Here is a 25,884-nt window from a genome sequence, read left to right as displayed (position 1 = left end):
AACTTATAAGACATGAACAAGGGACCTTCAACTCTTTCCATCTTTTGCGATTTTTAAAGCAATTGCTTTCATGCCGTCGCGTATGGCCATCTTTGTGACCCAGATCAGAGACTCTGCCCAGATCAAGCCATAGTATTTTGTTAAACAGGCTCCTGGTCTGTCATTCTTAAACACCTGTGTATGTTTTATAATGCAATACATAGCTTGAAACTTTTGAAAAACGTTAGTGGATTTAAGAAGTTTCAGCATACGTTCTTGTAGATGTATTTTTGTATTTAGGGGGACAACCGTTTGACTATCAAAAAACATAGACGTCCGAGTGAAAAAAATGCATTTTTATACTTGCGATTCCGTTTTCCGTTCGTACGATGTTTCAACAAAATATGGAATCATTTCAGTTGTTGATTTAGTTTTGAAAATTTGACTGAATTATCTTTTATAATATACGGTTTTATATGTTTAATTGGTGTTCTTTTAAGAAAGAGGTCAGGTGCTCTTGTTCATTCATAAAATTGTCGTTCATTCATAAATTTATCGTAAAATCAAAATCACTACACAGGTTATCAGGTTATACGTAGTGTCAAATGATTACCTGTAATCTAAAAATAGACAAAGTTAACTGACCTATTTTGTTGATTTGTTTGCGCAAATAATTTAGAGGAACGAAACCCTTGTTAAAAACACACAACAATAAGTTTGTTTTCCTTTTTTGCCATAACTCCGTGAGATTTATCGACCACCTTACTAATGAAATGGACCCGTCCAAACGTGATAGATGCCAAGTCCAGATGAAGAGATATTTACAATTTGGAATTTTCTAGTTTCATAGATTAAAAAAAGTACATCCTTTTTGGATATCATATTCAAAACTGGGTATGCATGACAAATGATGAAACCATTATCCTAGTCTTTCCAATGAACGAGTCTACTACGTTTGTTGACCCTCTACGGTCCACCGTGTTTGCAATTTTATTTCACATGAATTCGAAATATTGAAGATCATTTTCACAATGTTTCCTGAAAATTGGATAAAAGCAACTTAGAGCTGTTTGCTCTTGTTTGTATAATGACGATTTAATGTCATGTTTGTCTGTGATGGCCCCTCTTTTCGGGATTGCACGATAATTATAGTTATCTTGTACCCCATGAGGATGACACATATCAACTGAGCAATAATGTTTGGGACTTAGTTTTTAAGGGGTACCACGATTTCACGAGAACTACGAGAACAACATAATATCCCGAAAACAAGATTAAATATCCCGAGAAAAAGATTTTTTATGGTGTTTGTGTGTTTTTTTGCTTAAATAAGTGTAACAGCATACAATAATTAAGGTTTATGGCGTTCATAATTAATAAAAATACACGCAATCTTCAGAAAATAGATTTTTATGTCTTGTTACTTATACATTATGCAAATTCTTTCTTGAAAACAACATGGCGGACGTTATATATATTTGTATATATAATTGCATTTTTATTGAATAAAAACGAGTATTATCTCTTATTAGTATTCTTTATTATTGTAAAAAGTAGTAAACACACAATAAAAACACCTATAACACAATTAAAAATCTTGTTCTCGGGATATATAATCTTGTTTTCGGGATATTATGTTGTTCTCGTAGTTCTCGGGAAATCGTGGTAACGGTTTTTAAGAAATGATGACAAAGTAACATTATGAAAATATTTTTAGTCAGCTGAAATATATATTTATTTTTTACATGTTTATGCCTTGTAAAATATTTTGTTTCTTTCCCGTTTTTCAACATTTGCGTCTGGAAAGTTGAAATGTTTTAACTGAAGTGTTAAATTTAAATTAATTATGAAAATTAAATCAATAAAGGAAATTATTGTCCAGTTACAAACACTACTAGGGGATAATCCATAATAATTTCTCTTGGAGTTATATGTTTCAGCACATGTATATTTGACCCCAACTTTAGCCTGGTAAACGTCTCCTTGTGAAATATAAAACATATTAAAAATGACTTTCTGCTAAAGTCTTTAATTGATATAAAGTTAAAACCTTCTTAATTCTCACTAGAAAACACTCCTGTCATGTTTAATTCTTAAATATATGTGGATGAAAAAAAAGTCCCCAAAACATAAACATGGCAGCAATTGCTTTTACAGCCTTTCAGGCTTTGATTTCTATTTGATTCCAGGTGTAACCATGTCTTTTTATCTCTTCTCCATGTGCCTTTCGGTCTTCCAGGCTTTCTTTTCCCTTGTGGTGTCCATGTCAATACCTTTTTCACATACCGGTTGTTATCCATTCGCAGTATATGTCCAATATATTTCCATCGCCTTCTCATGATCTCATTCACTATATTCTTCATACCTGTTCTTTCTGATAGTTAACTGTTTGAAATTACACTTGGCCATTGGATGTTAATTATTCATCTCAAACAGCGTCCTTTGAATACTCTAATTCAACTTTCTACTTTTTTGGTTGTTCTCCATGTTTCTGAACTGTACAACAGAACTGATCTATCTTTGCTCACATACAATCTGATCTTTGTGTTTCTGGATATTTTGTTGTTTTTCCATATGTTATTCAGGTTTTTGAAAGTCGGAAGATACCAAAGGAATATTAAAACACCTCTTAATTTTTAAAGCCTTAAACTAACTGACTATGTCATGTAAAAAAAAAAAAGGCAAACAATACTCAAAACTCGATATAGACAACTGAAGACTGAGCAACCTGAACGCCACCTGCTGCACATGTGCCCTGATAAAACATATAATTATTAACATAAATATATATAAATACAACGTTTCAATATGTAATGACCCTAGATGTAGTCGTTGTGAATATATGGCAACCGGCCCGCAAATAACATTAAAAAACGGCCAAACCATTGTTCCAAATGCAGACATTAATTGCAAAATGGTAAACCTAATTTACTGTATTGTATGTATCACTTGCAAAGAATGGTACATCGGACAGACTGGTAATTCAATTTGTCAAGCTATATTTAGCAATTTCAGAATATTGAGCAGTTTGGGTAAGATTTTCTAAAGCATCCACCAAAATGTTGTTATTAGTTTAAAAAGTCCTAAACAATGGAAACTCATCCGATGACGTGATATCATTTTCAAGTTGGATGTAAGAACACTAAAACTACTGTTAGTGCATTAGATTTTGAAATTGTGTACATGTATGTATAAAAAAAGAAGATCTGATATGATTGCCAATGAGACAACTGGCCGCAAGAAAGCAAATGAAACAGAAATTATCAACTTTAGGTCACTGTATTGCCCTAAAAATGAGTAAAGCCCATACTGGCAAGTCAGCCTTAAAAGGTCCTGAAACGAACAAATGTACCGGTAACACAATTCAAACAAGAAATAAAAACTAACAGCCTAACATATGTACATATTTGACTTTAAAAAAACAAATATGTTTCACAACAAATGACATATCTAATGCACATTTGTAAAATTTGTGGAATTTATATATTAAGATGATGATAAAATAGAATCTATGAATTTCTATTTGCATAAATATTTTTTTGAAACTGATAACTTCTTTGAACATCTTTTACAATTTTTCTCCATTTCATTTGTAGAAAAAGAAAGAAAAGATACATGTTGTTAGTGAAGATGATAAACCAGGTCTAAAATTAGACATCAGTGACAAAACAAAAGTCTCATTCAAGGATGAAACTGAAAACACAGAAAATGTGTTTAAAGAAGCAGAGAAAAAAGTACAGAAATCAGAACCACAGAAAGATGAAGAAAAGTTATCTCATGACCAAGAAGAAAAAGACAAAAATGTTAATGTACCAGAAACTGAAAGTTTACCAGTTCTAACAACTGATGTTTTGATTGATGATATGGAAAAACTTAAAGTTGACGAAGACAAATCTTCTGCTGAAAATGTGCAAAATAATTACATGGAAGGGACAAAAGAAGAAAAGATTGAAACAATACATGAGAATCAAAATATAAACTCAGAAAAAACAGATGAGACTAATGTGAACAATGATACATGTAAAACAGAAAATGTGCAATCTGAAATTAATAGAAAAGAGTCTACTGAAAGCTTTAAATCAGCACATTCATGCTTAAATAATAGCCTAGAACTAAAAGTAGTAAACGAACATGAAGAAGTTGTACACACAAAACAATTAGACATAAAAAATGACTTCTCTGAGAAGGAAAACTCTGTAAATTTATATCCTAATCTTAAGCCTGATTTAGAAAAGCTTAAAAGATCTGCCATAGAACAAAAGGAACAGCATAGAAAAGAAAGTTCACAAATCCGTCAGCATATCATTCAACCATTAACATTAGAGCAACTTAAGAGTCTGTATTACAATCCTCGATTGATACAGATAGATGCTATTGTTGACATGTTTATACAGGTACAACATAGTGCATGTAGATACACAGATACATACTTATTTGTTAGTTGAACACATTTGTAAACAAGTGTGTAAGTTCATGTATGTGCTACATGTAGTTTTGATTTCAGAAGAAAGTTGTAGACAAATGCAAATGTTTATTTCAACTTAATGGTTTCTATTATTACTCACGAAATGTATGTGATCAACAGTAGAACAACAGCTATTGACTTTTCCAGGACTCCTGAGTTCACTTCTGAATTTCAAAGTATAATATAGTTTTAACTGTACTATGTGATCTGTCATTGGAATGTTCTTCTTTTTTTGGGGGGAAATTATTCTCCTTTTTAAAACTGTGTAAGTTTACGGATTATATAAACATGTAGCATTTAATAAGAGGAGGTTTAGCAATATCAATAAGTCAGCAACTCAGAGCCAAGCCAATGCCAAGAATAAATATTAAGAGGTAGATCTTGTAAGATGAGCAAAAAAGCAAACCATGCATATTACAATACATGAATGTGATTTTATTGAGTTATGTGAAGGCTTGTTATAATTAGACCATGCTTGATCAGAAGAGTTATCTCTTATTAATATTTCTTACATTTTTACAGGAAGATGAAAAGAAAGATAACCATGAATTTTATGAGATTTTACTGAGTTACTTGAGAGCTCGGAAGAACCTAATTCAGTCAGAAGGAGAGATAAAAGTGTTACATGAACAATACACTGCAATAAAGGAACAGTCATGGGTTACTTCTAAACATTTTGTCACTGCTAAGGTATGTACGTTTTGACTTTAAGAACATTAAGACCTACAAACTTGTTAGTTGAGATGACTCTTTAAGAGGTACACAATAAAAAACAAAGTCAAAGGTTAAAAACAAAGTTTTTGAGGAGTAAATCACAAGTCTTTTGAAAATATTTATCCCTCTCAAAGATAGATATACATTCAAACACCTGCAAAGAATATATAGATAATTTGTTCAAGGTCTATATTGCTACATGAAAAAGAATTTAATATATGCTTATAGTTTTTAAAATATCTAGAAAGGAAAGCAGAATGTACATGTGTACATGAGACAATACTGTAAACCAACTTATTTTCGCGGATACTTTATTTCGCGTTTTACACTTTCTTGACCACTTAGCGGCTATTTAATTTCGCGATTTTCTGATTAACTTGATGAAGTTTAATAAGAAAAGATCCAAGGTTTACATATTCGTGACTATTTATATTCGCGTTATTTTTCTTCTCGCGAAAATAAATCGCTCGCGAATATAAGTTGGTTTACAGTAATTGATGAGATTTTAGGTAATGCCAAATATGTCAAATGAACTGCTTCATAAAATCCCTTTTTGCCTATAATACTTCTTTTTTTATAAATATGATACTGTTCTTGTATATTTTCTAGGGACCTTGTGGGGATGGTGTTACATGTAAAGCCAACCATCAGTATGAAATGATAGACTTCGATGATGATGCTTTTAAAAGATTAAAGAAAAGTCTAGAGACTATCAGAGAAAATTTACAGACCAAACTATCACTTCATTCTTATTCCTCACAACTGGCCAGGTAATTTGATTAAAATCATATTGAATTTTATGTACATATAGTAGCTGGATGTTAATGGAAAACTTTCAGGTACCATGCATGGGTTTGCATGCATGCATCTACTCAGAATTTTTTTTCGAGGCCTATTAACGGTGATACTGGTTTGCAAGATAAAGGTCACATAATCCATACTTCATGAGCCCATTTAGAGGGTGACATATATATGGACACCTTTCTTTTTGTAGGTGGTTTTGCATTGTTGTAAGGCATACCATTTAAAACTTTATAATATGGATATTGAATATACAAAAATGAATTAATATGACAGATTAATAGAATAATTATGATGTTAGAAGTTGATTTAATGTGGATAAATTTACCATGTATTGATAATGGCATATTCCTCAATTTTTATATTATTAGAAAGTTTGTTACAACAACATAAGACAGATGTTGTACTGAATAGAAAAAAAATGACCAACACCAATGGGAAATGATGTGGCTAATAGAATAAAATGTGAACAACACCACATGACAAATATTGTAGCCCATAAAAAACCCAGATGGTGTTAAATGAAAATAAACTTATTTTGACCTATAGTTGGTAACTTCTGTGTCATTTGGTCTCTTGTAGAGAGTTGTCCCATTGGTAACCATACAACATCTTCTTTTTTATAATTAATATATTTTCCATTGAATTTCCTATTTTGATTTACATTGTAGACTGCAAGTAGAGTCCTACATCCACAACTTATTTATCACCAGTCCTTTACTGAGAGATATACCCAGTAATGCACCACCACAAGGTATATAGTTCAGCTATCATTTAACTTAATGTCTATTTAAATGATACATAATAATTGTTTGTTTTTACGCTCTGTTACAATAGAATTGAGAAAAAGAAGTTAGATTTCACTATCAATTTTCCACCCATCAACTTGTCATCCCTAATAACCTAAGTACCCTTCATATATGTATTTCACGCTTTTATAGAATTATAATCTTGATTTTTGAATTGTTTATTAATGTCTGTTTGCAGATTGATTGTATGTTATATTAAATGCCGACTTATAGTGAATCCACTACCCTATACTCTGTTTAGTTTCATTTTCTACATATAGTTATAAACATTTATGTTTCCTTTTATAGCCTTAGGATTACACAGCCCTAATAATCAGCACCAGATAAATAGATTGAGAGACTGTATTACTGTGCTGTATATGTTCCATCGTAGACCAGTTAGTGATAATGAATTTGTTATCAACACAAGAGGATGGACACAGAGACTGGTATAGCCTTTATTATTATTTTAACAGTTATGTTAAACTTGTGATGTATTTTGACAATCATAATTAATTGAATTAAAAGCACTAAGATATATTTTATCTCATAGAAATTACAAATGTCTTCAAGAAGGGTTGATATTTTAATAATCTAAATTTTATATAAAATTCTAGTTTGAGCTAGGAAATCTGATCGAAAAATTCTAAATCTGTCAATTTAGTTACTGACATTATCCAATTTAAACATTTATTTATTTTGAAATGAAGCAGTTTTGATAGGACATGTTTCTAAACAGGATTACAGTTGTCTCTTGACATCTTCAACTTTGTGTGGTTCTCTACAGGAACTCTTTCTTCCACAAACAAAATCTGGCCATGTTATAGTAAATAGTGCTGAACGTGACGTTAAAACACCAATAATAGATGAATATGTATACTTGTTTGTAGGTTTCTGCTTTGGTAAAAGTAGCATCCTTTGATGACCATATGTTTATCCTCAATCATATATTACGTTGTCCAGCTGGTGTTGGAACCTGGGCAGCCAACTTCATACAGATGCCAGCTATTCCACAGTCTGTGACAAGCTTTGGGAACCCTGCATTAGACCATTATATAGCTTGTTTAGCTCTTGTACTTACACCAATAAGGTAGGGAAAAAGAGATCCCACAGTCTGTGACTAGCTTTGGGAACCCTGCGTTAGACCATTATATAGCTTGTTTAGCTCTTGTACTTACACCAATAAGGTAGGGAAAAAGAGATCCCACAGTCTGTGACTAGCTTTGGGAACCCTACGTTAGACCATTATATAGCTTGTTTAGCTCTTGTACTTAAACCAATAAGGTAGGGAAAAAGAAATGTTTGTAAAAGTAATATTTAGCTTTGAACTTTGAAATATATAAGATTGCCAGTTTTGAATAACAAAAGAAGAGTTTATGACTCATGCATGTCAAGAATTAAGAAACTTTAAATTCAGATGATAAGGAGTTCACTACAGTTTTAGTTGTCATCATTGGATTTGGTTTTGCTATTTCGTAACTTTTCTGAATTCCCTCCTGACAGATTTTTGTTTTATTCACAAGTTATTGCTCATTGTAGATGGTATATTCTTATTTGTCCAAATTGTTTAAACAATTGTAGAGAAAAGTAATGAGACATTCAACTCAAAAATATGAAATCCATGTATGCTACAGTTATAAAAATCAAAAACAATATTGGTTGTTTATTTAATCATATCAGTTGTACAAGAGCATTTTTCAAAGTTGCATAATTTTACTTTCTCATAATATGTTTAGACGTAAATATAATGTTTGTGTTTTTTAGAGCAAGAGAGGACTTTGTTTGTCTGATGAGAGAGGCTGTTAACACAAGTCCTGATCCCCAACAAGTTACAAATCCCTGGGTACTCATAAACTGTGATGGAGAGGAGGTATATAACTTAACACTTTTCTTAAACAAGTCCAACTACAGGTTCATATGCATTAGAAAGAGAAATTGAGTATTTTGAATCAATTGAAAACAAAAATATATGAATGTTACAAAGATAAACAATTGTTTCTGTACCATAACTGAAGTTAGAATTTGCTCTAAGTCTAGACAACTTGGAAATTAACTGAAAAGACACTATCAATCTTCCATCAAGACAAATTTTGTAAAAAGGCAAAACGCACTTAGAAATGACTCAAGAAAGCTCCTAGCATACGAAGTAAAAATTGTATTAACATTGTAGTCAAATTTGTTTTTATCAAATATACAGGTAATTAATCTTTTGTGAAGTCCAAAATTTATAATGTGTGTTAATTTTTTATCCCCTCCCTGATTTTCCTTACATTTAGACATCAATACATTTGATTTAAAAACTGTAAGTTCAGAAACTATTGCATACATTTTTATTATTGTAGTTTAGAATAATGAGAAAAGGTTTTAGATTTATTATAGACTCTTCATACAGATTAATGTTTTGGACTGTCAGATATGTGAGTTCTCACCATTGCGATACCTACCTAGTTGCATAATTTGTATGATAAATACATTGCAATACATTCTGAAAGTACATTATATTGCACTTTGAATGGATTTCCTTATTCAGTATTAAATTATTGTTATGCATTAAAACTTACCTTTTAGGATGAAGATCCCAAGAATGCATGGAAATATTTACTGGAGAATGATTTTGTTGCCATTTTAAAACAGTTTCCAGTGTCAGAGATGTTTAAACATGTTTTACTGATTACCGGTACAGGTATGATATTGTGTTCCATTAGATTTAATACAAGAATTTGCCTTAATAGCTGAGTCTATTGTGAACAGTTTATCAAACTGTTTTATATTGAATCCTGTTTCCAGTAACTTTTAAAGGTAAGGATGGGGAGGAGGTATTATTCAGGAGAATGTTATATAGATAAAGTTTTAAACATAAGGGGGGTAATCTAAAACATAAAAAATGAATAAAGTTACAAGATTAAGTGGCTGTTTTGATAAACAAAAAATGAGTGCTTAAAATTTCATATATTCTTGTCCCGATTATAGTGCAGAGATTAAAAAAATCGTCATTCAACATTTTACATTTTAATTTATTAGAGAATATTAGATTTTTAAAAAATTTATATCAAACATCCTAAAATGATTGTACATGTAATGAAAAGAGGTGTTGGATTGATATTAGTGACACAGAAAAATAAAAACATATGTAAATCTGGTAATCCGAATCACTATAAATTAAGTTGGACAAATCATGAACAACATTATTTGGAAGGAATAAAGATCTGACATTAAAACAAAATTTTAATCAGAATAAAACAAAAGAAAGAAAATGACAACCATCAAAATCAGTCCTGTGAAAGGAAAATTGCTTTAACTTGTATCAGGATAACTAACACTAGTATTTTTAATACACCATCTTCCCCCTTTAATCTGTATCTCAGAATATTTGAACACAATGATGTAAAGATAAGACTTTGTAATACCCTGATAAAGAATGCTGCATTAAGGTGGCTCAGGCCTATTCGAAGTTTCTATCAGAAGTGCAGTATTTTTTGTTATTTTATTCTCTACAGAAATTGAATCAAATTGGTTGAAAAAAAATAGGGGGTCATGGACCTTTTAAGCTCAAAATTTTACTTTTAAACAGGTATGTCAAAGGGATCATTTTTCAATGAAATGATAGGGAAAATACAGGTGTTGACATATGGACCATAATTTGCTATTGGGCTCCGTTTCCAATAACTATAGAAAAGTGATAAAATGTGAATTACTGTAAGAAAAGTTGCAACTATATCTAAAGATGCCATTATTTTTATCAACATACAAGTGTATGCTACTCTTCCCTAGAAAAAAAATTAAAATATAGGAATTTCAAAGATTCTACAACCGTATTTTTGTGTCGTTTCTTGCGTTACTTATTGCTTCCGAAGAGCATAATGCTGACTGATTTATAGATAATCGTCACCGGCAAATTCGTAACTTTTGCCTTCAAATAACAAAGAACATCGACCAATAAGAATAGTGAGAAGAAAATGCCGACAACTATAAGTATTTATGTAGCAGATGTAAGAACAGTGGCGTGATATTTGTGTCCGTTTCGTAACGCAATTTTTAGATGATGTAATCTGCTTTGTTGTAATAGAATTCTTAAAAACAATATGCAAATATGAACTCTCGCGAGATGTTCAAACAGGTAAATCCGAGATGATTTACATTCTTGTTTTGATCTTCGTAATAATTAAGTAAGAAAATTACGTTGTCGTTATGCGTTACATTTCACACGAAACAGAAGTCCAGTTATTTATTAAATTGTTTTTGTCCTTAAGTTCTAACCATTTCCGGTCATACGTGAAACATGTGACTAACATGTGATAACGCCATTACGGCCGGATGTACGAAATACTAGGTCTAAACATTGTTTTTGTTTCCAACGGGATGTTAGCAAACATAATCTGTAGACTTGTTTCGTCTTGTTTAAAAGAGGAAAATACAATTGTCAAAGAGATTGCGCCGGTGGTCTGTTATTTTTCCTATGTGCATAATGTTACATACGATCCTGTGTGAAAATAAATGCCCAATGACTTGACAAAATCGATTTCATATTTGACAGACGTTAGAACACACTTTGTTTCCCGATAATGACGTGAAGAGTCCTTGGAAAAATCAATCGAAATTACGTCTCTTATCATTGTACCAATGCTCGTTGGATTGATTTAACTTCAGCAGTAAATATTACTGGATATTTTAGGTGAATAAATATAATTTAATAACAAATACATGTTAATATACCGTTACACTTAGAATGTACAAAGTTGGAATCCTGTCACAGTTTTTAATTAATATTTTTTATTCATGTTCTGCAAACACTTATCAGAAACGCAATAAACTTGTCAAAGGAGAAGTAAACTTTTACCATGCATGACTTGAAAGGAAGTACTTTATTGATTTTAGCCAACTAAAGTAGGTTAAAATGTGGAAACCATGTAGATGGTGTACAGGTCACAAGTACCACATTGTGCCTATTTTAAAGATTTTAATTCCAAGTTAAAAGTTTTTTTCTTTACTGGATTAAAAGAATGTTACATTGCCAATGATTTGGAATAAATTGTATATAACTGGAATATCAAAACCAAATATAAATACATTTTTTTTGCTTAAACATCAAGATACAACTATTACGGTATCCTGTATCAATGGAGAAAATATGGAAAATTCTGAATAAATTGTACTAATTGTTTTCAAAACAAGCACATATTTAGGAGTTTTATAATACTGTTACATTTAAGATGGATTTTAAGAAAAAGTATACTGTTCAGATTATTTTAAGATGATTTTGCAATAAAATAAAACTAAAAAAATGCTTTCGGTTTCTTATGGTTTCCTGTCAGGTTTAAAAAAAACTTTAATATAACATTGAAAATAGATTTTAAATATTAACATGAAGCAAGTAACACTAGTGATGGTGTTTATTTATGCCTTTTGAATTATATTGTGCAAAATAAAGAAAATAAAGATTGGTTTCCTGTTTGGTTTCATGTCACGTAAACGGTGAATCAAAATGTATTAATTTTTTCTCGAAAAACTCAATTGTTCCATTGATACTATTCTAACACCAACACAACCCACAAAATAAAAGTTAAAATTTTAGAACTTATAAAAAAGGATACAAAAAGAAACCAAAGGCCGAATACCAAATTATGGTCCATATTTTTATCAGAATATCAAAAATACGTTCTATGACACTTGGTCAAAAACTGTAATAAAAAAATCTGACATATAGCTTCAAAGAATGAGCAAATAAAAAACATAGGTCACTGATAAGGAAAAATAAATATTTTGCCTTCAAACCCAAATTTTGGCGGGAAAATGGGTGAAATGTCATATTGAGCCTTTAACAAAACGGATAATAACGAAAAAGTTCTATTTGTAACATAACTACAATGATTTAACATTTCTTATCCATCAAAATATTTAAAAAACTTATATGGAATTTATGATAAATACTTTTGTAATTCATGCATGAAATTATGCGCAGTCAAATAGTCCTGAGCCACCTTAACTTGAACCTAACCGAAAGATCTTTATCTGATAAAAATAAAAGCATGTTTGTTACACTATAAAATAGGCCTCTAAACTTTTAAAAGTCTATAGCAGCGTCATGAATTGTTTATAAAGTTCATCTTTTTAACTTTTGTAGACAATTTCCATTATGATATACATAGAACTACAGAGTCAACATTTATAAAACAGCTGGCATTTAGTACTTGTCTAATTAGGATATTAGGTGAAGGTTTACAGACATACAACATGGCAAGGTATAGACAGCTCAACAAAAGAATAGGAGGGACCATCAGGTAAAGACAAAGAATCAGCTAACATAATGTAAAGTTTGTAAACCAGGAATCATTGAATTGCAGGGCATTCATCCTCTAACATCTACCTAACATAATGTAAAGCAGGAATCTTTGAATTGCTTGGCATTCATCCTCTAACATCTACCTAACATAAATCAAAGCAGGTATCATTGAATTGTAGGGCATTCATCCTCTAACATCTACCTAATATAAATCAAAGCAGGAATCCTTGAATTGCAGGGCATTCATCCTCTAACATCTACCTAATATATATCAAAGCAGGAATCCTTGAATTGCAGGGCATTCATCCTCTAACATCTACCTAATATAAATCAAAGCAGGAATCCTTGAATTGCAGGGCATTCATCCTCTAACATCTACCTAACATATATCAAAGCAGGAATCATTGAATTGCAGGGCATTCATCCTCTTACATCTACCTAACATAATGTAAAGCAGGAATCTTTGAATTGCTTGGCATTCATTTGCCTTTTAAGCACTCTCACTTCTACATATTTACAATATTTATGTTGTAGATTTATATGGATTATTCATTTAAGTTCAAAAGGGGATGTGCAAAGTAAACTTATTAAGGCATTATTAATTATTAAAGATATGTTATTATGAACCCAAAGCAAAATAGATGTCATCATAAAGAGGCATCTGTCCATACAATATGTCCTCTTAAATATTCTTTATTCTATTAAAGTGACTTATTCACAGAAAAAAATTAACAACTGGAATACCTTGGTCGTAAGTAAACGGATGTTTATATATAATGGATGTCCCTTTCTTTGACTGATGAGTAACATTTTGCTTTAGAATTACAATTTTCAAATAATGTTGTTTATTTTTCTTCAGAGAAGTAGTTGGATATGTATCCAACCATCTAGAGAGTTTCCTGTCACACAATAGTCTACCAGATGATATGGTTCACAGACTACAACTAGAGTATGACCAGTTCTTTCTCAGGGCTACAAACTGTATACTTACCTCTCAGAAGTATGTATAACTGTATTGCATGAATGCCATCATAAAAATAAAAAGTGCTGATAAAAAATTGAAGAAATTGTAACAAAAATCAATTAATTCAAGATTTTTAACAAGAATTCTTTGGGGGAAAAGTCACACTGCATTGATGTCATTCCTAAAATGGGAGGTAACTGTTCACATAGCTATTATAATGGGAGATAACCTATATAACAATTAAAAAAGAGAAAAATGTTTGCACTGTCATTTTAAATGGGAGATAACTGCTGTTTACATATCTGCAGTTAAAACTTTTGATAAATTTTACATTGCTATAAAAATGGGAGAGAACTGTGAACATATCTATCCAAATGGGAGATAACTATTAACATATGTATTGCAATGTTGAGATTCTCATTTAAAACATACACATGTATGCTTAAATTTTTGGAGAAGGTGTGTCAGGTTTTAATATGATATCAGATTAATATACATGGAGAAATTTTCCTGTGTGTCCCATTATCACCATTTTTACAGAGAATTGAACCTAACACAAAAATTTCGCTGTTTTATTCAAAAGAATTGCAATGAGTTTATAAATGGAATATTTCTATCATATTTAGTTCTATGTTAACAGGATTTGGTTTAGTAGTATTCCACAAATCTGGTATAACTTGTTATTTATAGGTTAGGATCATGGCAGTTTATGACCAATACCTCTTATGCTACAGTTTCCAGGGAAACCATGTGGAAGTTACTATGGTTATTACACCAGGGCACTAATCAAAATATAGATATTGATAGTCTGCCAACAGAAAACAAATGTAGAGAATACATAAATGGTAAATCTATTGTAGTTGAGATTTTGCTTTTGAAAAGAACTACCTGAGATTTCACATATATTGTCTAGTTTTTAGTGTAAAGTTTAGAACTAATATGTTAAGTTAAGCATTTTTATGTTGCAGCATAGTAATCAGAACATCTCACCCCATTGCATATAACAAATTGTAAATCCTTAGTCCTATTCTAATGAAATTCAAAATGGTTCATTCTTGTATTTTCTGAGTAAGAAGAGTTTTTGAACTATGATATAAAAATATTAATCCTGCCGCCTTGGAAGGGCTTGCATAACAATTGAAGTTATTGGTATCTTTAGTCAAGGAAACTGAAAGAGTTATGCACAAACTATACCAGTTTTATCTCATGTTAATGTTTCAAATTAATCCTGACACTTACCTTTCATTAATCGATATGATTTCTGTTATTCACATCTTCTAGTCTCAAAATTTCTTTTGACACTCTCACAGTCTCACCAAGATAAAATTATTGGTTGGAATTGCTATACATAATTATCATAGTTATACAGATCTGAGAAATAAGGTCAGATATATTTTTTGGGATATGATTGCTTTCAAGCAATCTGTAGACTAATACCATTGACTCAGGGCCATGCCCTCATGTCAACCATTTTATTCTAAACATTAAGGAACATCTCAGATTCTTAAGATTGTCTTGCTTTAAAAGGTAAAAACAAACAAAGGATTGAACTTGAAAACTTTCCTTTATTGTTCTTCTCATAATCTTTATGTTTCTAAATTACCCTTAACTTATATGCATGATTTTAACACCGAAAATCAGAATTCAGCAGTATTTATATTTAGTCTTTTTATGGCCCCCCAACGAAGTTGTCGGTGCCATATAGTTTTACCCTTGTCCGAAATTCTGTCTTTCTGAAATTCCAAAATTCCATCATTCCGTCATTCTGCAACAAACCATTATATACAGAGTTTTTTTCTAAACGCCTTCAGATATTGGGCTGATTTTTGGTTTGGGAGTTCACCATGATGAGTTACAGGTCAAGTTTAAGTTTTGTTCCGCTCAGCTAATTTTTGCTGAAATTAGGGGCTTTGGACTTTGATAAATTGTTGAAAATCACAGTTATACAGAGTTTTTTCTAAAGGCCTTCAGATATTCGGCTGATTTTTGGTTTGTGAGTTAACCATGATGAGTTATAGATCAAGTGGAAGTTTTGTTCCTCTCCATTCATTTTTGCCAAAATTAAGGGTTACAACTTTGAAAATTGTTGAAAATCACAGTTATACAGACTCTCTTTCTAAATGCTTTCAGATATTGGGCTGATTTTTGGTATGTGAGGTAACCATGATGAGTTACAGATCAAGTTTAAGTTTTGTTCCTCTCCATTAATTTTTGTCGAAATTACGGGTTTACAACTTTGAAAATTGTGAAAAATCACAGTTATACAGACTTTTTTTCTATAGGCCATTTTGAGCTGAGTTTTGTTTATAGTTAATTTATAATTATGAACATATCAATGTGAGACTACCATCATGTTTGTGTCCATATGTGTTATTGAAATTGCAGATTTTTTAACTTTTTGGGACGAGGCCATTCATGTTGCTTTGACACATTTAGTTATAAATTTAGAAACACTTCAGAGGGAATTCCCCAATTTTGATAAACTGCAAGAGTTCTCTGAATTCCGATAAATCTATTTCTGTCATATAAGAACTGAAGTGGAGTTTTTCTCATATATCACTGTTATGAAAATAATATTTGATATTGTACTTCCATAAAGAAATGGTGAACCATCTATTCTTGACTTCAATTGATTAATTTGAAACTCATAAGATCTTTCTATGTTTGTCTGCTATTGAGGGTTATTGTTGTTGCATAATTTTTGTAGAGCCTGCAACTTTTGTTGCAGAAAGCTCGACATAGGGATAGTGATCTGGCGGCCATGGCGGCGGCGGCAGCGTTAGATAACTTCTTAAAAAGATTTATATTTTAGAAGTTGAAAGACCTGGATGCTTCATATTTTGTATATAGATGCCTCATGTTACGAAGTTTCCGTCAGTCACATGTCAAATGTCCTTGACCTCATTTTCATGGTTCAGTGACCACTTGAAAAAAAAGTTCAAAATTTTTGTAATGTTGATTTCTCTCTTATTATAAGTAAAAGGATAACTATATTTGGTATGTGCGTACCTTGCAAGGTCCTCATGCCCATCAGACAGTTTTCACTTGACCTTGACCTCATTTCATGAATCAGTGAACAAGGTTAAGTTTTGGTGGTCAAGTCCATATCTCAGATGCTATAAGCAATAGGGCTAGTATATTTGGTGTATGGAAGGACTGTAAGGTGTACATGTCCGACTGGCAGGTGTCATCTGACCTTGACCTCATTTTCATGGTTCAGTGCTTATAGTTAAGTTTATGTGTTTTGGTCTGTTTTTATACGCCCGTCTTTTAGACAGGATGTATTATGATATACCATTGTCCGTCCCTCCGTCTGTCCGTCTGTTGTCCACACTTCGGACAAAAACTCAAAAACACTTTCACTAATTTCCATGAAACTTAAGTGAATTGTTTATATCTATTGACCTATGTTGACCCTTTCGTTTTTTTTTAATTTCAGATTTTAAGTTTTGGATTTATGGGGCTTTATTCATAAAAAAAGGGGGATTTTCAACACTTTGGACAATAACTCAAAAAGGCTTTCACCAATGTCCATGAAACTTAGGTGAATTGTTTATATCTTTTGATGTAAGCTCCCTTTCAATTTTTATAAATTTCAGATTTTGAGTTTTGGATTTATGGGGCTTTATTCATAAAAAAGGGGGATTTTTAACACTTCGGACAATAACTCAAAAAGGCTTTCACCAATGTCCATGAAACTTTGGTGAATTGTGTATATCTATTGATGTAAGCTCCCTTTCAATTTTTATAAATTTCAGATTTTACATTTCCGTGTTATGAATTTTTTATGCTGAAAAAAGGGGGGATTTTCCAATTTTGGGACAATAACTAACACTTTCACAAAATTTTATGCAACTTTGATAAATTGTTTATATCTATTGACATAAGCTCCCTTTCCATTTTTTTGTGCATTTTTATTTATTATTGGGGGGGGGGGGGGTATTTGACAGGGCTAACACTATTTCTAGTTGATCATATAAATTCATTTAAAGCATAAAACACAAATTAAAAGAGCAACGGGCATATCATGCGCTAAAGCGCAGCCCTTTATTCTCTACTATACTTGTTGTCATGGTTCATTGGTCTTTGTTTAGCTATCTTGGTTAAAGTTAAGTTTATGTGACAATTGTAATAAAGTTTTATACTTATGACTATCAATATAATATCAATGATTAGTAAAGAAGGGGAGACATTTCAGTGTGTCCACTCTTGTATATCATATGCAACATTTAAGTTACGACAAATATAGTCCATAATGTAAAGGTGTAACTAGAACATCTCTTCAGCTGAAATGGAGTCTTTCATATTATCGCTTCGAGTTGTCTCCCTTCAGTAAGTAACTTTCGTCAATTCTGAATCAAAATACCATACGACACATCAAGTAAAAATTAACTCATTCTGTCGATAGGCATCATATTATATTAAAAGCGATCACAATTTAAACAGAAGAATATGTACGGAAAGGAGTCATGCCCACTATCCCAAAAGAAATTAGTTATTTAAAGAGTTAGAAATGTGGCTCCTCCTAGAATTCACGTAGGAAAATAGGAGATAAGATACGAAGTGAAATACCTTCTCTCTCTCTCAGTGACTGCTGTGGAAAGTAGAATTGATAGTACACAAATAAAACACAATAATAACATTGTTCATACACTTGTATCGAGGATTGACTATTTTTAATGCTGAGTAACTATTCAGATAATGTAAATTACATTTTACTGTTTACATGTGCAGTTGAATTATTTTTGAAAAGAATACTAATACATGTATCAATGAAAACAATGGCAATCGTATCCCTCAGAGCAATCATGCTCTTTGATTTGATAAATGTATTTTAAAGAATAGATATGAATGTTTTTCTAACTAATTTTCTTTTCAGACTGTTTTAGTACCATGCAGTTAGCAGATATTGTTCACACATCCATGATCTCTGCAGAGACTATTTATCTACTCACTGCACTTGCTCATATGGCATCTTGTCGACCACCTAGAGAATTTGATTTTATTCAAGCTGTGTCATTCAGACTGTTTGAGGTAAGCTTAGGAATGAAATACCTTAATTTAATAAAGATGAATTGTTTGTAATGCAAATAATCATTTGAATCTGCAAGGAGGAGATGTGATATAACCCATTTACCATGACAATGGGTGTGCTCAATGTCTGTTTCACTCTCATGAGCTCTTTATAAAATTGCATTTTGTGGTTTTGTGATGTCAAATGTGTTGAACTGGCCTTAATAACTTTATAAACCAGGTATATCACTGACATAATTGATGAACTGACAGTTTGACCCAAACTTATCACATCATCTACTGGTTTGTTGATAAAACAAAGAAAACACTTGTTTTTATCATGAACAAATGTAACCAGATAATCAGTAACTTTTTGGTACAGAATTTAGGGGAAAAACCAACAAGATTAAATAGATAGAAGAAGACTTGGTATGAGTGTCAATGAGACAAATCTCCATCAAAGTTACAATTTGTATAAATAAACCATTATAAATCAAAGTATGGCCTTCAACACTGAGATTTGGCTCACACCAAACAGCAGACTATAAATCAACACTGAGCCTTGGCTCAAACCAAACAGCAGGCTCTAAAAGGACAAAAAATGACTAGTGTTAAACAATTCAAACTGGAAAACCAATGGTCTAATCTATATAAAAAATGAGCAACACTTATAAACCACATCAACAAATGAGAACCAATGGATATCAGATTCCTGACTTAGGACAGGTGCAAACAAATGAAAACTATGAACGTTTATCTGACACCAACCTTCACCCTTACCTGAGACAGCTTAAAGCTTAATAGTAAATTTTAGGCTCTTTTATTTTCATACATTCTGACCTTTTCTTGTATGACATTTTGTTCCATTCTTTTTAGATATGTTATGTCTGTGCAGAGACAAGAGAAATGTGTCACAAGTTAGGAAGAGACCTTCTAGTTTCCATAGCAACAACACATCCATTTATTATCTCACTTATCATACAACAGACCAATCTAAATTTAGTAAACATTGGTGGAGTAAGTTAAAGAAAATATTGTAGTAGAAAATCTATGGATTACCAAGTTATCCATCAAAGCATTACTCATTTTTTGTGTTTAAAGCTTGTTTAATCTTAATTTTAAAGTGAATACTTGTATTCATTTTCTTACTTAATACTGTAGTCGTGGGTGTTCATCATAGCTAATTATCACAGATCTATATTCATTATTAAGTAAAATCTAGTAAAAAGTAAAAATGTGTAACATTCAAGAATAATGTACCGATATTGTTATCTCGCAAAATCAATCCAGTTAATTTAAATATGAGCTAGGGAGTCTCTGCAACTTATGGTGATGTGTGAGCTTTTCTCTTTTTAAAGACCTCATTTTGGCTTTGAGATGAATAGCTGCAACAACAAAAAAAGAGTGAAAAAAAACCAAAATGACTGTCTAGTTCTGTTGTTTTTTTAGTGTGTGTGTTAAAACTTATTCCTGATGTTTTCTTTTTTTTTTTAGATGTCACTATATTTGTTTCAAACACTACCATTCCACTTATGGCTACCAATGGAAAATGATATCACTGTTATAGAGGAATGGCTGATGACCTCTGAACTTACTTCAAAAACCAATCAACTTGCTCAGTCTGTACTCAGTAATATAAACTGGGGTGTGGACCAACAGGTACTGCATTATTTCAGTTATTTTCCTTTATAATTCACCAACATTTCTTTATTGGTTTCATTGTGTTTAATTTGTTATATGTTTCTATATAAAAAAAGAAAAGAAGATGTGGTATGATTGCCAATGAGACAACTGTCCACAAATGACCAAAATGACACAGACATTAACAACTATAGGTCATCCTAGCCTTCAAAAATAAGCACAGCCCATACCACATAGTCAGCTATAAAAAGCCCTGATAAGACAATGTAAAACAATTCAAACAAGAAAACTAACAGCCTTATTTATATATAAAAAAAATGAACGAAAAACAAATATGCAACACATAAACAAACGACAACCACTAAACTACAGGCTCCTGACTTGGGACAGACACATACATAAATAATGTGGCGGGTTAAACATGTTAGTGGGATCCCAACCCTCCCCATACCTGGTACAGAGGTATAACAGTACAACATAAGAACGAACTATAAAAATCAGTTGAAAAAGGCTTAAGTCATCAGATGGACAAAAATACAATTGAATGTGACACAAAAAGACACAATGAAAAGATCTGAGAGTACTCACAGTTATCTGACAGCTGGTTCAAAGCCACTAACAACTAATAGAAAAATCATGCATCTAAGACTAAACTATCAATCCGTACACATCCAACATTCATTGAGGGGGGATAGGACCTATATCGGGACTCCGGGATCTGGAGTTTTTAAGCTCGGGATTTCCGGATTGACCCTTTCGGGATCCAGGATTATTTTTTTCGAATTTAGGGACCTCAGGATTTCATGTTTTTTAAGCCCGGGATTTCGGGATCAGGACCCCTCCTACCCTCCATCTCCAATGGATTTAGTGTAAAGACGTCATATACAGCCTGAGAAAAACATGACCTTTTGCAATGCCAATTTATATATATGTTTGTATATGATTGAAATTTAAAGTGAAAAAGACCAATAGATACCTATGATTTCAAATTTTTAAAAACGGTTTTTAATTTAACCTTCAAATATTTAGAAAGGGGAGATAATTTACTAACATTAAGTAAAAAAAATTAAGATATCAATGAAACGGAGTGAGATAGCTTTTTGGTAAATTTAAACTCAAATGCATGGTTAGGCTTTTACAGACAATGTTTTAAGAATATATTTTCAGTGATTTTGATTGATTCTCACATTGACCAGGACTCATTATATGTATCCTTATTTTCTACTTTTGCTTTAGAAAAACAGACTGTTTATTCCATATGATGTACATAAGAAGACTGCCATTTTGTTAACTCAGGCTTATGGGAAATTTATTGGAAGCAGACACCACTGGATGTTCTTCACAGAAGGAATGAAACAAGTAATGTAGAATGCATTGTGGAGGAAACACTAAAGCAAAACATTTTCCTGTTCATTGTTTAATGTACTACTGTTGATTCATTTATTTTCAGGAGTAACTTTTGTGAATGGAGCAAAATTGTATTTTTCAGATATTTGATTTTGCTGTTTTGACAGTTTGCATATTGCTAATTTTTTTTTTTCGCTTTATTTAACATTTGAATTCATAGTTCACTTATACCCTTAAAATCCACTAAAATTGGTTTTCCGCAAATAATAATTAATTTACGGTTATTATGGGTTTCAAACCAATAAACCTAAATTGACACAAAGCTGTAAAAATCTTGGCGCAAAAACTCAATTCATACACTAAGGACAATATAGATATTGAAAGGCAGTTGGCATCTACAGACAGTTTATGACAATGATGATTGTTGAATGGTAAAAATCACAGAAGATTTGGAAGATAAAAACAGTGATTTTATATTTCAGGTTGCATCAGTTGTAAAGCAACAACAGACCAATGAACAACTGTTTAACAACTGGGCATGGGACATTGCTTTGAAACTCCACCTCCACCATACTACACTCCCACCTAATGATGTTCAATTAGTCAATGCAGAAGGAGGTCCACCAGATCTGGCCAATGACAATTCATTTCTCCCTGTCACCAGAGGCCTGAAGGAAAGGAATGCCATGGCTTGCTATGTTGCTATACTTGTTTCTAATATTGGCCATAAGTAAGTTTTATTATTAAAAAGCAACTTAGCTGCATATATGTACTTTCACAAATTTTAAGGTTATAGATTGTTTGATGTTTAGAATAACTTTAAGAAATATACCATGTATATAAATGTTCAGAATTCTTTTAATTCAAGTTTTAAATTATGCTTCGGCAATAAAATTTGAATCTCTATAAATCCTTTAATTTTTATATAACAAACTTTCTCGCAAATGCATAGCAGGGTCAGCACATATAGGCATATGTAAGATGCAGTTTTTGGCTTACATCTCAAAAACCAAAGCAGCTAGAGCAAATCTTACATGAGGTTAAAGTATTTAAAATAAGGTAATGTTCTATCAGCCCAAAATTTTCAAATGAATCTAATAACCCATTGTTGGGTTGCTGCCACAAAATTAGTAAATTTAAGGAAATTTTGCAGTGTTTGGTTATTATCTTGAAGAGAATTAATGATTAAGATAAACTGTAAACAGCAAATACGTTCAGCAGAGTATGATTTACAAATAAGTTTATATGACCCAAATTGTCAATCAACCCCTTAGAGAGTTTTTTGTGACAAAAATGTTGGTTATTGATTTTGCAGGTCGGTAACTAGACTCTTGTAATAGTGAGGCAAAAATATATTCGCCGAGCGGAGCGAAAATTTTTTGAAGAGGGGTTTAGGGGCCGCTGGGAAGCTCTGAGAAAAATATCGCAAAATCGTGCATTCTGAGTGTTTACCGGACTCTTTCTGACATTGAAACGCAATTAATTTTTAGCTTTTTTTGACAATATTCTGGTCTCAAAGCAAAATCAAAGACTCATTGTAATTTAATTTTCATAATCATTAATACCGGATCGGTCTGCCTGTTCTTGTCTTGTGTTGTGCTTAGACATTGGTGATTTGTTTCTGACTAGATTTAAATAAAGTGACAGTGCAGTATCATACTTTGAGTACTAGTACTGCTCAAGTCGACACTATGGACCATCTTGATCCTGTTTTACGGTATTTATGATTCTTTTATTGTTGAAGACCCTCCAGCAACTTTGACCATTGCTCATTAGTATTTTTCTATTGACTTTGTGTGCGATTATGTTTCATGCACATTTACTCCATATTTCTTTATTTTCTGTTAAAGGGTGTTTCATGACTTAATGCAAGTTTGACCCTTCAATGGAAAAGGTCATATGGCAATACATTATTGTTTTTTCTACAAAGTATTTGATACCGGGAAATTGGTGACCTTAATTTGATTTAATCCATGTTAGATATCTAGTTTTATCTACAAAAAAAGCCAGTTTTGTAATATTCTTTGATATTTACTTCAATTCTCCATGCAGAAAAGACAATTTTTTTTCTTTGTCTTGTAGCATCGTAAAATATTTTCTCCCACAATATTTGGACATCGGTGGGCATGCAAAATTGCAAAACCACATGTTTACAAATGAAAATCAACACTCAGACTATAGTCACAAAGTTCATGTAGGACAATAAATGAACTAAAGACAAACCGGGACACAGACGTACAAACAATAGACCATCAACACTGAAAACTTAAAGTAAAATAGAAACATGGGTCACGAAAAACATGCAGGGGCGACACCAGAGAGTGAAGAGAACTTGCTTCTTGTTAGAAACTTCCGTGAAAACAATTTGATATTTTAAGAAAATGTTTTGTTTCATTTTTTTTTTTGAAATTTCTGACATGAGTTATTTGCCTCATTTGCCTCAATGTAGTTACGGCCCTGTTTTGGGATGTACAGCGGTGGGGCAGGCGGCTGGGAGGCAACCAAATGTTGTCGGTGCATTTACTCATGAAAGCTTTTAAAATTTTAATATGTTGTTACTGACAACAAAATGAAGGTCAAGTTCAATAATGACGATTTGATTTTTACCGTTCAGGAGTTATGGTTCTTGAAAGATTGAAAAATGGCTTTTCCAGTCGTGTCCGTTCATTTACTTGTGAACTGTTCCATCAAAGCTTTTCAAATTTTAATATTTTGTTACTGATGACAAAATGGAGGTCAAGTTCAATAATGACAATTTTGAGTTTTACTTTTCAGGAGTTATGGTTCTTGAAAGATTGAAAAATGGCTTTTCCAGTCGTGTCCGTTTATTTACTTGTGAACTGTTCTACCGAAGCTTTTCAAATTTTAATATTTTGTTACTGATGACAAAATGGAGGTCAAGTTCAATAATGACAATTTTGAGTTTTATTTTCAGGAGTTATGGTTCTTGAAAGATTGAAAAATGGCTTTTCCAGTCGTGTCCGTTCATTTACTTGTGAACTGTTTCACCGAAGCTTTTCAAATTTTAATATTTTGTTACTGATGACAAAATGGAGGTCAAGTTCAATAATGTTGATTTTGACTTTTACCGTTCAGGAGTTATGGTTCTTAAAAGATTGAAAAATGGTGTTTCCATTCATTTTGGTGCATTTACTCATGTACCATTCAACCTAAGCTTTTCAAATTTTGATATGTTGGTACTGATGGCAAAATGGAGGTCAAATTTGATATCAACGATTCTCACTTGCACCGTTCATCAGTTATGGTTTTTGTCGAGCCTGCAACTTTTGTCGCAGAAAGCTTGACATAAGGATAGTGATCCCGCAGCCTTGGCGCTAGCTAACTTCTTAAAAGCTTTATATTTTAGAAGGTGGAAGATCTGGATGTTTGATACTTTGTATATAGATGCCTCATGTTACAAAGTTTCCCTCAGTTACAGGTCCAATGTCCTTGACCTCATTTTAATGGTTTATTGACTACTTGAAAAAAAAGTTAAGATTTTTTGTAATGTTAAATTCTCTCTTATTATAAGTAATAGGACAACTATATTGGGTATGTGCGTACCTTGCAAGGTCCTCATCCCCGTCAGAAGGTTTACACTTGAGTTAGACCTCATTTCATGGATCAGTGAACAAGGTTAAGTGTTGGTGGTCAAGTCCATATCTCAGATACTATAAGCAATAGGGAAAGTATATTTGATGTATGGAAGGACTATTGGGTAAGGTGTACATGTCCAACTGACAGGTGTCATCTGACCTTGACCTCATTTTCATGGTTCAGTGGTTATAGTTAGGTTTTTGTGCTTTTGTTTGTTTTCTTATACTATATGCAATAGGTCTTTTATATTGATGTATGGAATGATTGTAAGGTGAACCTAGCTGGCAGGTGTCAT

The 25,884-nt window shown here is 32.0% G+C and overlaps 1 protein-coding gene across 2 annotated transcripts in view; it reads left to right on the top strand.

The window, feature by feature from the left end:
- Positions 1–25,884, top strand: part of LOC134691555 (ectopic P granules protein 5 homolog) — a 58,316-nt gene that overhangs the window by 1,062 nt on the left and 31,370 nt on the right. The window contains exons 2-17 of one of the 2 annotated variants that reach the window (XM_063552123.1): positions 3,576–4,373; positions 4,967–5,134; positions 5,768–5,928; positions 6,631–6,713; positions 7,057–7,196; positions 7,638–7,837; positions 8,512–8,617; positions 9,316–9,430; positions 12,869–13,025; positions 13,887–14,027; positions 14,682–14,836; positions 18,871–19,025; positions 19,881–20,021; positions 20,499–20,663; positions 21,882–22,004; positions 22,475–22,722. In XM_063552123.1, coding sequence (XP_063408193.1) covers positions 3,576–4,373; positions 4,967–5,134; positions 5,768–5,928; positions 6,631–6,713; positions 7,057–7,196; positions 7,638–7,837; positions 8,512–8,617; positions 9,316–9,430; positions 12,869–13,025; positions 13,887–14,027; positions 14,682–14,836; positions 18,871–19,025; positions 19,881–20,021; positions 20,499–20,663; positions 21,882–22,004; positions 22,475–22,722 — 3,056 coding nt within the window. Of the gene's footprint in view, positions 1–3,575; positions 4,374–4,966; positions 5,135–5,767; positions 5,929–6,630; positions 6,714–7,056; positions 7,197–7,637; positions 7,838–7,857; positions 7,935–8,511; positions 8,618–9,315; positions 9,431–12,868; positions 13,026–13,886; positions 14,028–14,681; positions 14,837–18,870; positions 19,026–19,880; positions 20,022–20,498; positions 20,664–21,881; positions 22,005–22,474; positions 22,723–25,884 lie in introns of those variants that run through there. The other variant, XM_063552130.1, reaches the window with a different exon arrangement.

Source organism: Mytilus trossulus, chromosome 1, assembly GCF_036588685.1.
Source record: "Mytilus trossulus isolate FHL-02 chromosome 1, PNRI_Mtr1.1.1.hap1, whole genome shotgun sequence".
Classification (NCBI taxonomy): Eukaryota; Metazoa; Mollusca; class Bivalvia; order Mytilida; family Mytilidae; genus Mytilus; species Mytilus trossulus.
Note: the sequence above shows the minus strand (reverse complement) of the source record. Positions and strands in the feature narration are given on the sequence as shown.